At 41.2% G+C, this 17591-nt stretch overlaps 1 protein-coding gene across 1 annotated transcript in view; it reads left to right on the top strand.

The window, feature by feature from the left end:
• Positions 1-17591, top strand: part of LOC116050636 (protein crumbs homolog 1-like) — a 43465-nt gene extending 25874 nt beyond the window's left edge. The window contains exons 7-13 of the mRNA XM_031300857.2: positions 1034-1987; positions 2923-3464; positions 6449-6614; positions 8803-9664; positions 11075-11191; positions 11408-11534; positions 15325-17591. Coding sequence (XP_031156717.1) covers positions 1034-1987; positions 2923-3464; positions 6449-6614; positions 8803-9664; positions 11075-11191; positions 11408-11534; positions 15325-15546 — 2990 coding nt within the window. The 3' untranslated portion in view covers positions 15547-17591. The remainder of the gene's footprint in view (positions 1-1033; positions 1988-2922; positions 3465-6448; positions 6615-8802; positions 9665-11074; positions 11192-11407; positions 11535-15324) is intronic.

Below are 17591 nucleotides of genomic sequence, written 5' to 3'. Positions count from 1 at the left end.
TTTGGGGAGGGACGGAGGAGGGAGAAAGAGAGTTAGGAAAAGAAGAGGTGGGCAGGGCTGCCTTGTAATCACTTCTGCCTGTCTGGCTGGTACAGAGTGGAGGAGTGGAGGCACTTCTGCTTTGTAAGCTAAAGCGAGAGAGAGAGAGAGAGAGAGAGAGAGAGAGAGAGAGCAAGCCTGGTTGTGTCACTTCTGTCAGCCAGCAGTGTGAGGAGTGTGTTGGCTGTTGACTCAGTGGATCATGGGGGGAAGCAGGTTGATGCTGTTGCTGCTGTGCTGCTGCTGTGGGCTCTGGTGGCTGACAGGTACAGTATGGTACAGCACTTTAATGCTACATTAGCAAAGAAGAAAGTTGCGTGCTTGTGAATGAGGGTGGAGTCTTGGCACACAGAGAGGATGAACAGCTTTAGGGTTCCTTGGGTGTAGAGTATTTTAAAGGACTATGTTAATGCGAGTTGACTGATGCTGCCAGGGCTTAATGTTGAATGCTGTTTGATTAGATGGCTGTGACTACTAAAACCAGATACATTCAGTAGACTGTAATTCTGGCACAGGGTGTGTGTGTGTGTGTGTGTGTGTGTGTGTGTGTGTGTGCACAAGTTTGTCTGACAAGCATATAGTGCATTATTTCAGTGTGTAGCTGATACAGTCAGTATGACAGACACTGGTTTAATTGTGTTGAGGGATTCTGTGCAGATCTAATTATTCTCTAATTGTGCAATTAATGGCCATTTCCTCCAGTCATTTCCTCATCTGCAAATGACTGATTAAAAAATGTATGCCTTGCCTGAACCAAATCTGCCTGTTCATCTGTATGTGCTAAGTTCTGTGTCTAATTAAGCCATATACTGTAGTTTGAAGCAGGCTCCCAGTGCAACCTCCTTGATTGATTAAGTAGATTTATGAGATAGCTAAATTATTATAAAACATGACTTCCTTTGTAATCCATGTGAAGGCGGTGTTTTGGCTGAAGAGTTGAATGAGCGTTGTTAAAGTAAGTTGTAGTACTAAACGTGAGTGTCTCTCCATGCAGGTGTACACTGTGAGGAGGACATCAACGAGTGCGAGAGTGATCCCTGCCAGAATGGCGCCACGTGTGAAGACGCTGCCAACTCCTATAGGTGTCACTGCCCCGTGCCAGAGCCTGGCCAGGAGCCTTGGGGCGGGCGAGACTGTGACGTCCTTCTGATCGGCTGCCAACAGCACCAGTGTCAACATGGAGCAGGTTGCGTCCCTGTACTGACCAATGATGGAGAACACAGCTACACCTGCCTGTGTCCGCCTGGCTGGACCGGAGAACGCTGTAACACCTCCACCACCTTCTCCTTCAACTCTGAGGGCTACATCCACATGCAGCTGCCTATTTCAAAAAACAGGACAAAACGAGAGACTAAAGACCACAATGACAGGCTCCACATGGAGCTCCAATTCAGGAGCACTCTGCCCGACATGGTGCTGTACTACAGGGGCACTATGGAGCGCTTTGTCTCCTTGGAGCTTGTTGGAGGCTCCCTTCAGGCCAGGGTGAAGTCAGGGAAGGTACTGCAGGTCATTTACCCTGGCCCAGTCAATGACGGGGAATGGCACCAGGCCACTGTGACCATGGATGAGAGGCTGGTTCTGGTCGTAAAAGGACCCGGCTGTGAGGAAGAGTGCCTGGTGAAAAATGAGGGCTACAATCATCTTATCTTCCTACAGCCTAGCTCCTTTCAACATCTGTATGTTGGAGGGGCACCGCAGGAATATTTGGCCCAAACGTCCAGCGGAAGGGGGTTCATTGGCTGCATGCAAGACCTTCAAGTTGACCACAAGCTGCTTCTACCTCAGGATCTCATTAAAGAGGAGAACGAGGCCTTGGAAATAGGATGCAGCAAAAACGATTGGTGTCAAGATGACCCATGCATGCAACGTGGGCAGTGTGTGGACATGTGGGTTCGTCCCAGCTGTCGGTGTCATCGGCCCTACTATGGCGAAAGCTGTGGGAAAGGTGAGAATACCTATAGTATACTTATAGGTTTGCAGCAAAACCACAACTTATAGACCACTGGATAGATTACTTTGTGGCTAGCGATCAGAGTGGTGGTCTCCAAGACTATGTGTAGGAGGAACTGTTGGAATGCCTGTGTATGTGGGATTCTTACCCTGCGACCAATACTTGAGACAAACACAGATTGGTATGCCAATTTGATCTCTTGGTATCTCGCTCAAAGTGAGGATCCTATTTTTTAGTGAGGGTATGACAAATCAAAAAGTATGAATGAAAAGCAAAGTCCCTCCTAATGAGCACTTAACAAACACTTTGTCTGGACAAAGCTGACAAAGTCTAAGCTTCTTTACCTCCCATTATGAAATGGAGTTAGCTCTTACTGCGGTTTGGGGCTGCTATCATGCCAAATCACAGAGTTTGGTGCAAAAAAAAACATGTTAATGGAATTTTGTCAGTCTCATAGATACAAAGAGATACAAATAAAGCCACCGAAAATTCTATATGATGTCTTAGAGAATTACTCCAGCAATCTAGTATTGCACTGCCATAAAGTTTGGGCAGAAAAAGAGAATAGCACCTCTTAATGGCAAAGCCATTCAAAATGCTTTACATTAGATATAAAAAAGTAATAACGCAGCAGAGGCCCAATCCTGACATGTGTTCCATACAGTATGGGTCAAAAAGCACTGGATCCTGCACTTACCATGATGCAACTCAACCATTTACCTTCCTGGTAAATGCACTTCTTTCAAAATTTCTGTTAAAAAGTACGGTTCAAGCCAGAGCTGAGAAAATGCTCCTCAATAGCCTCACAAGACATTATAAAACCGTTTCAGTAGTACCTCCCCAAAATAAAGTATTGCTGATGTAGGTGTAACATGTGCCAGTGTGTTGGTTAATATACTGACAAATGTGTGCTTCCCATCCCCCCTCAGAGTATCCATCCTGGACCTTCGGACATGAGAACACCACCAGCTACGCCAGCTTCAACATCTCGGAAACTCATGGAGACAACTTCACTATCTCCTTTTTAATGCGTTCCCTCAAACACAACGGTCTGCTCCTGCAACTCCGTCGAGAAGGAAAGCCCTACCTGACACTCTATCTGAAGGAGGGCACTGTAGCTATTTACAGCCCTCACACCACTCTGCTGTCAGAGGCCATGTTCGTCACTGACGGCACCAACAATTTAGTGACTGTAAAGGTACAGTATGGCCATGTGGTCTACCTCAAAGCAGGGAATCATCGGGCATTAGGCAATGTGAGTATAGAGGCAGGGGACGTGGTATATGTGGGAGGGCTCCCTGCAGGCAAGAGCATGAATGCCTGGGGTGGAAATTTCAAGGGCTGCCTGCAGGACATTCAGCTGGACCACAAGCATCTGACCACTGAGGATCATGCAGAGGGGGTCGAAGTTTACCAGGCAGGCACAGAGGAGAACGTGCTGCCAGGATGCCAAAGTGATGACACATGCAAGGTAAAAGAGAAATGTATAACCAGCTGCATTATTATCGCCTTAACTACAGAATTGACATAAATTTGACAAAATGTATACTTCTCTCAAAATCATGAAATGTAGAGAAAAGCTGAAGTGATATTCCGTTTGGTAATGTTACTAATATTTTTGAACTAGAGTACAATTATGAATATTTACACCTGACTATTTTTGCACCCTAACAAAATTCTATTTAATTTCAAGGCTCCCATGGTAATCCCAAACAACATTTGGGTCAGGGGTCTTTTGAACCTAGACTACTGCTCAGCTGTCACTAAGACTACCTCTGCAACACATTCTCATGAATGGGTTTGTATGATATCATACAAAAACGTATGCACATCAATTTGTATGATAGCCTACAAAATTACACAACGGCCGGCTGGTTGAAGTGACAACCAGTCACATGACAGTTAAGTTTAGCGGTCTTTACAGTTAAATTTAGCCGAGAAGTCATTTCAGAGGCTGTTGCAGTTGAGTTTAGTCAACAAAAGGAGACTGTGAGCCGGGTAGAGGGCACTGCGAGGTCATGGTCCTTTCAGGGGCCTTTGCAGTTGAGTTTAGCCGACAAAAGATGACCGCCATGCACCGACGACCAAAATGACGAGTTAAGATTTGGATTTATATGCCGGTCCCCTTAAGTAGTACTCCCGGGACACAAACACATGTTTCCTGGGTGAAAATCTTGTGCTTTCCCCGAGACACGAACTCCCCACCCCCCTGCTTGGTCTTATACAGCATCGTGGTCAGTGGTGGAAGAAGTATTCAGATCCTTTACTTAAATAAAAGTACTAATACCACACTGTAAAAATCCTCGGTTACAAGTAAAAGTCCATTGGTAATCTTAGTTAAGTAAAAGGATGTAAGTATCATCTGGAAAATGTACTTAGTAATTAAGTAAAGTAAAAGTAAAGTAAAAGTACTCAATTGAGAAAAATCCTCATGTTTTAGAAACTGAAAACGATCCAAACAGTTCTGTCCATCAACTATGTGTTTAATCGTCTAATCATTTCAGCTGGACTTCTTGGCCATTATATTGTTATAATACAACATCGTATTTTATAAACTACATGTGTTTTGTGTGCTAAAATCTTAATTTGTAAAGTAACTAACTAAAGCTGTCAGATTAGTGTAGTGGAGTAAAAAGTACAATATTTCTCTCTGAAATGTAGCGGAGCAGAAGTAGAAAGTGGCATTAAAGGTCCCATTGCATGAAAATTTCACTTTATGAGGTTTTTTAACATTAATATGTGTTCCCCCAGCCTGCCTATGGTCCCCAATTGGCTTGAAATGGTGATAGGTGTAAACCGAGTCCTGGGTATCCTGTTCTGCCTTTGAGAAAAAGTAAGCTCAGATGAGCCGTTCTGGAATCTTGCTTGTTATGAGGTCATAAAAAGCAAGGTTACCTCCCCTTTCTCTGCTTTGTCCGCCCAGAGAATTTGGCCCACCCATGAGAGAGAGACATCATGGCTTTCAAACGAGTAAAGTGGCAGTTGGTCAAGGCCACACCCCCACCCTCCACCTTGCCTCCCCCTCTCTCCTCCTCAATAGCTACAGACACAGAAATGGCACATCCTAAGGAAAGCTCATTGTGGGACTGGCTCTAGTGGCTGTAATTCTGCACCAAGGCTGAATTTTGGAAAGAGACTTCAGATACAGTATTAGGGGACCACTAAAGCCTATATAAAAGCATCCAAAGAGCACCATGTCATGGGACCTTTAAAAGAAAAGACTCAAGTAAAATACAAGTACCTCCAATTTGTACTTAAGTAGAGTACTTGAGTAAATGTACTTAGTTATATTACACCACTTATCGTGGTGCCTATCGTGCACATCGTGGAATACATACGAATTAAAGTGCATTACTTTTCGTAGCGATATGTACGAATGGTTCATAAGAACAGCCTGATCTCTGTTACTTATACTATTTCTACTATGATTCTCTAAAGCACATTTTTCTACAACTCCTGCTTCTGCTACCGCTACTACAGCTACTATTAATGCTACTGTCAAACTAACAAAGAGAAAATGAATGCACAATAATATGGAATCTGCTTTATGTGTTGCATCATAAATTATTTTTTGTATTAGGCTTGGTCGAGCTTTGTTGTAGTGATACATTGTTCAATAGAGTTGTTCAATGTCTTGAGCTACCCTACCTCCAACAGTGAGGCTGTAATGCACAGTGTTAGATTGACCCCGTTAAATTTGTACCACTATTGTGGGAAATGGCGTACAGTAAGGTTTGGTTTGACAGGCCATGGTGTTTAAAGCTGTATGTCTCCAGCTTTAGCTGGACACCATCTCAGTTGTTCTTCTCATTTGAGGACGACAGATTATTAGACAATGAAAATAGTCGTTAGTTTCTTTGGCACATTAAAGTCAGCAGGTAAATACACAACTACTGGATGTTTACATCCTATGTTAGCATTCCTGTTAAAGTGTAGCTAAGGCTAATGGGGAATGTAACTTCCAGATCACCAAAGTCATTTGAATTCATTCTCTGAGGTCTGTAGCCTACCACATTTAATTCCAGCCCATCCAATAGATTTTTTGTGTGAAATTTCAGTTTGGACCAAGGTGGTGGACCAACACACTGACCAACCAACATTGACATCTCTAGAGCCACTTTAACATGGCTATATTATGTAATTAAGCAAAAAGAGTGCATGGCATCCAACATATCAGAGATTGACAAAAGTGTGTGGCTAACATACAGTTTTAATAAAAAGCCCCAGATAAACCCTATTATGTTTTGCCAGTGTGTAGCTCTAACCTAACCTTGCGGTGCTGTCTGATAGCTGGTAGATAGTGCTGTACTGTTTTGCCTCAACCCTATTAACATTGATCTGGTTGTGAATCCCTTTGATCTGTAAGTTACCGCTCAATCCTCTCTGCCATTGCATCAGGTGGGAGATTTTACAAGTGATCATCTAATCCATCCATCTGTGTTTGTCTTGTCACAGGATCATCCCTGTTTTAATGGGGGACAGTGTCAGGTTACCTGGAATGACTTCAAGTGCAACTGTTCCATTAACTTCTCGGGCCGGCTGTGCGAGACACGTTTGTGGTGCGTCGACAACCCTTGTTCTGACACAGTACGCTGTGTGGACCTACAGGACGGATATGAGTGTGAGTAAACTTTTGACAGTGATTATCACTCTCTTATCAAGGTAGGGCGAGTCAAGTCAAGTCAGGTGAGGTCAAGTTTATTTGTTTAGCTCTTAATTTCTTAATTAGACTTACCGTCTTGAAACGTTTCTGAAGCTCCATTTAAGGACAACCTGCCTTGACATCAACCCTGACATCAAAGGAAAAACAAGAGAGAGGGAAGAAACTCCATGACCCCAAGAGTTTGACTGCAAAGGGCGCTAAGAAGAGAAATTATCCGACCTACTGAAATACACAAACAACAAATAAATAGTTTATGGTTGATGCTTTTTCCAAGTAGCAGAAATAAAATGGGAACAGGAAGCCTCAGAGACACACCGGAAATACGACACTGACAACAGATCTAATGAACAAAAATCTGTTTACTTATGGCTTATTCCAGTGATCTTGATTACCCATCATGTGTGACTGCAGTGGGATTTGAAATCCTGACTGTGTTGATTTTTGACTCATCAGTAGATTAAGAGATATGTTATATATATGAGCTTTTTCCCTTAGTTTGTGGAAGAGTTAGGTGCACATATATGGCAGGGGGTTTGGAGATCCTCCCCCAAGAAAATGTTAAGTGCAATTTCACATCATTTTGGACCATTATTATTACCATATCTGTGTACAAAAAGTTGGAAAAGCTAGAGCAGATAAAAAATAAACAACACCCATATACAGCATAAAGACACAACCTGCTAAATAAGTCCACTGGGGACCAACTAGAACCACTGGACAGTGTTGTAGTCAAGACCACCTAAACCAAGACCAAGTCATCACCAAGACCAGAGTGTATGGAGACCCAGACAAGACCAAGACTTTAAGGGGTTGAGCCCAAGGCAAGACCAACGCAGGGCGAGACGGAGTCAAGACCAAGACCAGACCAGTGCGAGTCCCACACTGCTGAAGAGTTTTGGTACAGAGGCAGATTGATAACGTTAGCTAGCTAGCTTCGCTAGCGTCACTTACACTTAGCTTACCTTTCTTTATGCTTCCTTTCTAAGTGCCGATAAAAATTTGAGGTGGTCCTAGCTGTCTAAATCAGTGTTACATTGCAGAATTTACACATTACTGTGTGTTTTCTTTTAGATGTTGTTTTTGCAAATAAACTAGGTAGGTAGCTAAATTGTATTACCGATGATTTGGCTGACGTCTCCCAGACAGCCAGAGCTTTTTCTCCTGTCTCCCTTTTCATTCACTTTCTTGGGAGTGTGTGTTAAGGGGGCAGGGAGAGGGGGTTAACAGTAACACATTTCAAATTAGAAATGAGTCAAGTTATTGGTTGCATTTGAGGCAGGAAGTTTTACATCCAATCACAGTAATGATGTTATCACATACTGTAAATCAGACAATACACAGGCAATTTAATGATATCCCTGCATTTGTGGTCTTGACTGGTCTTGAAATAAAATCCAGAGTCCTCTTTATCTGAGACCGAGACAAGGCCATGTAAAAAAGTGGTCTATTCCTAGATGAGACCTTCAAAAAGTGGTCTTAAGACCAAGATCAATCTCGAGTACTACACCACTTCCTTTAGATCTGGGAAATGTAGTTTAGTTAGTTTCGAAGCAGTCCACTTTGACTCTACATTCATTTGGCTTAGGTGGTGTGGCCCAAAACGGCTTGGGTGCTGTGCCTAAGCCTTATAATGGAAGGGAAAACCCTGTTCATAAAATTTTAAAACATTACTATTCAAGTGATACTTGAGCGATTTACTATTGAACTCCCTTAAAGTTAGTGGAAACATTAAAAGAAGAATGGGTGAAACCAGTGCGGGAGATGTAGAACTGTCCTGACATTTTCTCTTTAGTATAGACCAAGCTCCCAAAACAATCACTACACTACATTCCCCATAATGCAATGTGATACTTTCATTAGACCTTTGCCTGGTTAATGCTCATGTCTTTCAAGTTCCACGCCCCCAGTATGTACTGATGGCTTTCATTAAAAATGTTTAGTCCCATAGCTTAAACTGAGAAATGATGACATAATCAGGGTAATTGTCCCAGGCTACATCCACATTACTACGTTTTCATTTTTAAACAGCGTTTTGAAAGAAAAATGATCTCTGTCCGCACAAGTTTTGAGTCAGCATGTAACTTGTACACAATTCTTGGTGTCAGTAACATTTCAAAACTGCTCACATGATATTTTCCTCCCACAGGTTTAACTGAAGCCATTTTTCAGGACAACGCTCTTCAGTATGTTTCCAACGGTTCCCTGCTGAGCCCTGTTACCAACATCACCATGGATGTACGGACGCGGGACGAGAACGGGATCTTGTTGCGAGCCGGCAGCAGAGCCGAAGTCTTCTGCATTGGTCTGCTAAACTCCTCTCTGCTGGTCAAACTGAACAGCGGGGCGAGTGCAGAGCTGCTGGCCTTTACAAGTGACAGAGCCATCGCAGACGGAGCATGGCATCACATCCAGCTGACCATGGTCGATCCCACACAGTTAGCATCCCGCTGGCGCCTTACCATCGATGGGCAGAGAGTTGGTGGTAGCTTCGGCATTGGCGGCAACCTTAACTTCCTGAATAACACCAAAATCTGGCTGGCGGAGAAATACACTGGATGTTTAGGGGAGGTGAGAGTGGGTGGAGTCTACCTGCCGCTCATAAATGTACCAGACGCTCCGCAGATGAGCCGGTTCTCCAGATTGGGTGGGCACGAGCCAATCATAGGATGCCAAGGTGAACCGATTTGCGATTCCCAGCCCTGCCTCAACCAGGGTGTATGCCAGGACCAGTTTAATGAGTTTAACTGCAGCTGCAGCGCAGGATGGGAGGGGGAACTGTGCGAGCTGGAGGTTAATGAGTGTTCTTCAGGTCCCTGTGTCTACGGTACATGTAGAGACCTTCTGGCAGACTACCAGTGTGACTGTGAGCCTGGATACATAGGGACAAACTGTGAAGAAGAGGTGGATAACTGTGTGGAGTTCAGTTGTGTGAATGGAGGAACCTGTGTGGACAGGTTGGGAGCTCACACCTGTTCATGTCCTCCTGGCTACGTCGGCAAACGCTGCCAGTGAGTACAACGCTTTCTACACAGCACAGTTTAGGCTTTTTACCTTTTGCACATATTTATGAGAATTACCATGACTCATCAGTGACCTGATTATGCTGCAGTGTAAAGACATTATTGTAGGCTGAATAAGCATCCTTTCTAGTTGGCTGTTTGTGTAGACATGCTGGTAATTAGCTGTGGGCTGGGACAATATGCTTTTGTCCCAATTTGACTATTTCACGATACATGGGTGCCGGTTCGATTTGTATTGCGAATTTCATTTATTGGGATTCAATAGTATTTTCCTTCTTTAACAAAAACAAAAGTTGAATAATACACTTCTAGAGACAATATATCATGAGATATTTCTAAAATCTTAATTGTTTTCTAAGAAGAATGCACATCACGTCAGTCAGTCAGTCTATTTATTTCATTTGTCATAAAGTACATAACATGGATTTTCTGCATTTTTCTGCTTTCAGTCTGTTTTGCTGTAAACAGATATGATGTAGTCGCCATCGGTGGTACCATATAAACAGAAAATATTTAAGTCAATCACTGCAACAAAAAAAAAAGAATGACTAAAAAAATATTGATTCTAGGGAAAAGAATCGATTTAAGAAATCTAAGCGAAAAAAATCACAATACGTACGTTTTTCGATTTTCTTTCCCACCCCTGCTAGCAGAGATCTGTGCATGATACGAACACTGTATATTGAATGGTGCATGACCTTCCACCCCCTGCAGTGATCACGCACCTGGTTTTGCTTAACATTAAATGTTTTCTTTTGGCCACTCAGGGAAAGCAGAGGCAGTTGTCAATAAAAAAGTTGGCATATTATTTTTCTTATAAAGTTGATTGGCGATTGTGTAAACAGACATTTGAGAACTGCAGAGTTGGGGATAATTCTCTTTGGCTTTATTACTACAAGCAACATTTTTTGAAAATTAAAGTCATTTGACAAATTGTTATTATTAAAAAATATTGATTAGTTTTGTTTCATTGCTACACATAACTGGCTTCATGTTCACGGCATTCTTATAAAAAGATTTTCTTCAGATAATTCTTTACTACTTAAAATATAATAAAAGTAGATTAAATAATAACAACAGCAACAATGCAAGTGTATACCCAGAAGTTAACCATTTATTAATATTAGTAAGTTGCCTGTGCAATAAAAAGGTTGTAATCGGTCAGAAAGTAGAATGCTTCATTTGATGTGACACAAGCCACTATCAATGCAAAGTGTCAAATCACACTCACTCTTGTTCAAATTAAGGTGGACACCAAAATCATTAATGTATGATTGTTGGATTCATTGTGAAGATCTTAGTTTCACCTGCACAGACTTTGGGTCATTATTAAAGGTCATCTAAATGTATAACTACAAAATCATACCTTAGAGTGTAATGAGTGTGTGTGTCCAATAGGTGGCGGTTCCCTCCAGTGGCGTGCGATGCACACACAGAGTGTCGTAACGGAGGGGTTTGTATAGGAGGTGACTCTGGAGGCAACTGCACCTGCAAGTCGGGATTCACGGGTGCCAGGTGAGAGCCGCACACTGCACATTCCTCACCACACACACACACACCTGCTGCTCAGGAGAAAGTTTGTCTGAACCACATCCAAGTGTAAAGGAGGAGTGTCAGGAGTGTGTGCGTGTGCGTGTGCGTGTGCGTGTGTGTGTGTGTGTGTGTGTGTATGTGTGTGTGTGTCTGCTCTGTCAGTCAGGGTTGTGTTAAAACCCTTCTGATGTGTTTCAGGTGTCAGACAGAAATAGACGAGTGTGAGTCCAGCCCTTGTCTCAACGGTGCCACCTGTCTGGACAGACTCAACCACTTCCAGTGTGTGTGTGTGCCGGGTTACAGCGGCACAGTGTGCGAGAGCAACGTAAGTGACAGACAGCTTTTTTCACTTACACTGGCTTTGAGTTAATTCACTTTCACAGCACATGTGCAAAATTAGAACCTGAATCTGAGTGATGGGTTTAATATCCATGGCTTAGATGCAAGTAGCCTAACCTTTAGCTGCTACAGTGTTTTCTATAGGAAAACTTATTTTTGCGTGGTTTGCATTTGTATTGTTTTACTACTTATACAATTATTTTAAGTATATATTATTTACAATACACAGCGTGACTGAAACCTATGAATATAATAGGCCAGGTGTTCGCCAATCAGAGAGCTTGTTTCCATGCTAATTTGCATTGTCTAGCACCAGGCCCTAAAGGCTCAGGGAAAGCCTAAATGAAAGGGGATATTATTATCAAATTCGATTTGGAATTGGATAAGGAAAAGCAGGAAAATGGGGAAAGGAATTGCCTTTTTAAATGCCTTTTTAAAAGCTGTATTCTTAGTTCAATTAGTGAATTCAGCTATTAATTCCTGTTTTTACAATTACATTTTCGAATTCATTTTTTCAAATGCTCTTTTTTAGTTAATAATTCATTAATGTATTTTTAAATTATGTATTTATTTACTATTTTAAAGTTTAACTTTGAAACTCTTCTCATAGTTCCTCTATTTAATAATGGATTAAATGATGAATTTGAAAACCAATTTGATAATTCCTGTTTTAATGTACAATTAAATATTAAATAAAATGTCCAATTTCCAAGATCCTGGAGGTGCTTCATACTACAGAAGCCATGATCTGTTAATAGGAAACAACAGACATAAAGTACATGAAAAGTATGTTTAAAACACAAGGGACAGCAAAATAGCATTACTATATCTTAATCCCATAATGTATTGACCCAGTCCAGTATTAACCACTTCAAATGCGTAACATTTCAGGATTTCTGAAATAGCACTAAAGGTTGCAGAATGTTCCGTACACATAAGGGAACATGTAAACTTTTACATTACAATTGATTCCTGAAAATCACTCAAATTAAGGTATAGTATTGTATAACTAAAGGTGAGTAGGTTAGAAAAGTTACAAAAAGTGTTATTATAACAGCAAATAGCGCTGGGCAATACGACGATATAAATCGTCAAAATGACATAAAAATGTCTGTCGTATATATACTTTTTATCTTTATTTTTATCGTTTCTATTGTGTTGTCAAAAAAACAAGTGTCCGGACTGCATTACAGCCATATATACGCCATTTGGACGGCGCTTTACGTTCTGATCCTTGAGTGTTATGTTCATTTTACATTGAAGTCCTTAACCCTCTGAGGTCTAAGGGCATTTTTAGATATCTTCTTGAATTCTCCTTTTAAGGGTTTTTAAATATAACCTTATCTCCATGTGTTTCATATCAAAATGTTCAGATCAAACTCAGCTTTCTGTATAGTGACGCCCAAAATTTTTCAGAGCAATGCATAAAGAGATAAATTGGCCCTAAAGCAGAAATATTTCTCAAATCTCTTGTGAAAAACATACCTACACTCAATTGTTTTGGTGCTCTAAATGAGTTTACAAAAGTCTCGGGTTCACAAAAGTAGTGTAATATATGAATAAAATAGTAAATAAATGTCTGAAATTAAATTTTGTAATATCGCTTTTTGAGTAGGAGTGTCGTCAAACATCGCCGGTGCGTCTTTTGTATTTAATTCCCACAGGAGATTACAAACATTTTGTGTTTTTTTATGTAGACTTTTTATTTATTGAATTACCAGAAAACATGCTATATCATGATATATATCGTCATCGAGATATTAAATTACCTATATCGGGGCAGAAGATTTTGGCCATATCGCCTAGCCGGAACGGAAATACTAATAAAACACTATAAAGAAAATGTATATAAACAACAGGAGTGTGTTACACATAAGTTAAGTAGTGTATAGGATGCTAGAAAGTGAACCTTATAAGTGCAAAAAATTATAATAAAAAAGTATCTTTATGTCATACCATGGAGGTAATCAGTAAGCCCTTTTGGGTTTCTGGCCTCACTAATGCTCTTGTTGCTGAATGAGAGTAAACATTTCACATTTTCACATACTCAGTGTTCTCTATCGTATGTGGACTATCTCTCCACAGAGTTACATATTCCATATGTACAGGGGACTGACCCACTGGGGCAGTTGACGTTTATAACACTTTAAGACACACCTCTACGTGGCCCATGCTTGGACATAAAAGGCCCAGGTGTGCATGGGTTCACTGATTTATATTAATTGGAACGGTATCCAAGCGGCCGTGCCCTGTAGAGATAGTCTCTTCACTCAGAGAATCAAGGTTACTTTGTAACCAAACGTTATTTTTCCAGCAAAGTTTATCATGAGGACCACTCCAATGATTTCACGGTTTGACCACTGACATTTTTTAAAAGTGCTGCAGAGCATCTGGACTAAAATCAATTTAACATTCAACAACATATTACCATGTATAACTGCAGTCATAATGGCTTATTAGTTCACGGAGTTAAGTTAGTAATAAATAGTTTTTTGTCCAGATTCTCTGCAGACAAGGCAACCGTCATGCAAGGGGAGAAAAAAATAAAGAACAAATCATCTATTAACCATTAATAAACCCATTAGTTACAACTTCTAATCTACTCGGTGCCATATTTACCCCTTGTGCTCTCTTCCCGTCGACTGAACTTGTTGTCATTCCGTGTCAAAATTGAAAATTAACTTTTTTTTTGTGATTTTGGCTGTTTTTTAAATGTTTTTGTCAATTTCCTTAACACTTTTTTATTCATGGTCAATACACCTAATTTATATGACATTATACCTCAGTTTTGGAGTTAAAAGCTGAGTTATGAATCATTTTGACTAATAGTTAAGATCAGAGGATGTTGAGTGAATCACAGACGGGCATCTGTCAAAGTTTAGTCAGGATACTGTTTTGAATCATTACATTTTTTTTTTCAAATGCTATAAAATTGAATTAAACCCAAAGATTCAATGAAAGCAATCATTCATTTTATGTCCGAAGAACGTTGTGGTTCCAAACAACGTAGATCCATGCATCCATGTTATTTTTGGGCAACTTTGTTGAGTCAAATTACACACACAAACACGGGGTTAACAAGGGTTAAAATAGTACCAAAAAAGGTATGGTACATAGCCAGGGTTTTAAATTGACATCTGGCAACTGGCCAAATGCGGGTAAAAATGTCCTTCGGCGGGTAACATTGTTAAGTTACTAGCCACTTTGGATGAAAGAAGCAAATGAAACTGCGTCTGTTTGAAACTGCCGGCTGCAAAGAACGAAGTGAGTGTTGCCAGATTGGTCCGCTAAGAAATTTGGGTGGTTTTGTGTGTGTTTGGCTTGGAAACGTTATCTTTATCTGGCAACACTGCTTGTAGTAGCCTACTAATCCTACATTTCCCAGGAAAACTTTATTGTGAAGTGTCTTGCAACTGTTGGCTATGAGACCTAACTTGTGTTGTATTGGTTACGAACTATGATGAAACAGAGAAGACGAGCGGAACGGCGCCAAACAAACCAAAGGAGCTGAAATTAAAGAAAAGTTAGTGAGATAAAAAACAAACAAAGTTAACAAAGATATTTTTCGGGATTTAAGAAACCAGAAGAGCAAAGTAAGAAGGCTGCAGACAGAGGTGACAATGAAGATGAAAGAGGAGGGGGAAAGAAGTGAAATTTGGCTAGTGGAAAATCTCATTGGCTGGTCATTTTTAAAATCTGCTAGCCACTTTGGCAGGTGATAAAAAAAAAGTTTATTTAAAGCCCTATACATAACGATCTGTTCTGTGCTCTTGCAGAAAGCGGAGCATATGGAGCGAATCCCCTGGCTGGTGGTGACCATTCCCCTGATCACCCTGTGTGTGTTACTGGCCATCCTGGTGGTGTTTTGCCTCATCATGACAGCGCGGAAGAAGCGGCAGTCAGAGGGCACGTACAGCCCCAGCTCACAGGAGGTAGCCGGAGCCAGGCTCGAGATGGGCAGTGTCCTCAAAGTGCCCCCAGAGGAGAGGCTGATCTGAGGCCTGCAGCCTTGCCTCACAGCCTCACATCCAGTAGATGGATCTATGTAAAGGGGCAGAGAGAACATAAGCTCTGCAGTGTCACACTGGCGGGCCCTCCTGCCCTCTGAAGAAGTGATGGAGGATTACTCAGTCAGTGCGTTTACATGCACAGCAGTAACCGGGGTATGGTCTTACCCTTGTTAAGTGAATAACCTGGTTATGCCAGTTCTCCCTGCATACATAACGGGGAAGAATGCGAAGAATAACAAGAGTAACAACAGCTTGGAAAACGGGGAGAACATGGACGAATTTTCAGCGCTGTACATTTAATACATTCTTCATGCCTTACTTCTCGTACTGGCGTGGGTTTAAAGGTTTAAAGCTTGTATTGTTGCTGTTGCCGTTTGGCGCTGTTGTTTCCAACTGCTCTCTTATATTTCCGTGCAGCAGAGAGGGCAGGGGCTGTTATAACCTACGGAGGATGCGCAGACGCATAACCCAAGCTTAGCCCGGTTAAGACGTATACATGCCCGAATACCCCGGTTACTAAAGGAGTTCTGTAGGTCTGTTAACCAGGGTATGAGTACTTTGATTTTAGCTGGGGTTAGGTGATTACATGGCGTTTGAGTAAACAGGGCATTGCCTTAACCCGAATATAATCACTCAGGTTCTTAAACTGCATGTAAACGCACTGAATAATGACTGATCCTCCACCTGGAAAAACTACTGATGTTGAAGACTCGTAGATGTACAGTTAAAGACGAGTGACAGTTAGCCGATTACTCAGGCTGTCCTGCTGGGGCGAGAGTGGTCAAAGGATGCTCTGAAGCTCGACGTCCCCTTTGCAAAGTTGAGTCTTGAGGACAATCTCAAGTTTCACATGGGACCAAACTCATGTGAGGACCACATGTACTAAAGAAAAGCCCAAACGTCTGTAGGTATTAATTAACTGAAACTCTCTGACACCCTCCATAGGGGCAAGTAATTCATCATTTATGGTTTAGTCAAGCAAAACATTAAAAACCTTCCTCTGCAGTTTGTGTTTTGCATGACAGGGGAACGAGGGATGTGTAAAGGGAGAAGAACACATGTGATATCAATTCTGTCAAACAGAGTCTTAATTTGCATGAGTATAAATTGCATAATATTATCAGGGCGGCACTTTCTTCTTCACCAACATACTCCTTGTAGTATTACATTGCATTTACAAGGGGCGTCTGTTTAAAGAGAGATTTTTTTTTACAGACAAACTCTAATTTAATGCTTATCCTGCATGACTTCAACTCTTCTGCCATAATGTGAGATAATTTCTGCTTTTTTCTCTCTCCTTCCACGGTAAATTTGTGTTTTTTGTGTCTATGAATTTGGAAGAAGCAGTTGCAGGAATGTATTTTTGATTCAAAACTCATGTCATCTTTTGCTGAATAAGACATTTAAATTTTTTACAATATTGCCTTGAGCACCGTTGATTTCAGGTGCTTAACATAGGCTATATAGAGTCATTCTTGTCCGACGGGGAAAACATTCTTAAGTTGAAGGCGGTACTCTTCTATCATGTGGATGCAGGTTTTCATTCACTCAGTTACTGAGTAACTTCTCTTTATTCAAGCTGCTGCAGTCTGTGAATGAAAAAAAATCCCCCCCCTCCCATAGAATGAAATATAACTCCAGAACCCCCAACTTAACATGCAGAGCGACATCACTGCAGCCTCTGCAGGGGTCAAAAACTCCTGTGTTAATATTTGCTGTATTATATTGTCAATGTGCACTGTACAGGCTAACCACTCTGCCCATTCTTTGTCACTGTGTAAATATGCTGTGAGTGTTTTATCCATGTCTTTGTGTTGTGTATAATGTGCTGCAAAAGTTCAAGTCACTGTATTTCCCTTTTTGTAATATTTTCAAGAAGAACGGTATGTAATTGTAGGAATGTTATTGCTGTGGTCTAAACGTGTCACGTCAGTATTTGTGGACATAAATAACTTTCTTCAAGTGTCAGAAAAAAGAGAATTCAGCGAAGAATGTCTTCTTGAATTGTAGCTAATTTAAAGGAAGAATTCTAC

The sequence above is a fragment of the Sander lucioperca genome, chromosome 2, assembly GCF_008315115.2.
Source record: "Sander lucioperca isolate FBNREF2018 chromosome 2, SLUC_FBN_1.2, whole genome shotgun sequence".
Classification (NCBI taxonomy): Eukaryota; Metazoa; Chordata; class Actinopteri; order Perciformes; family Percidae; genus Sander; species Sander lucioperca.
Note: the sequence above shows the minus strand (reverse complement) of the source record. Positions and strands in the feature narration are given on the sequence as shown.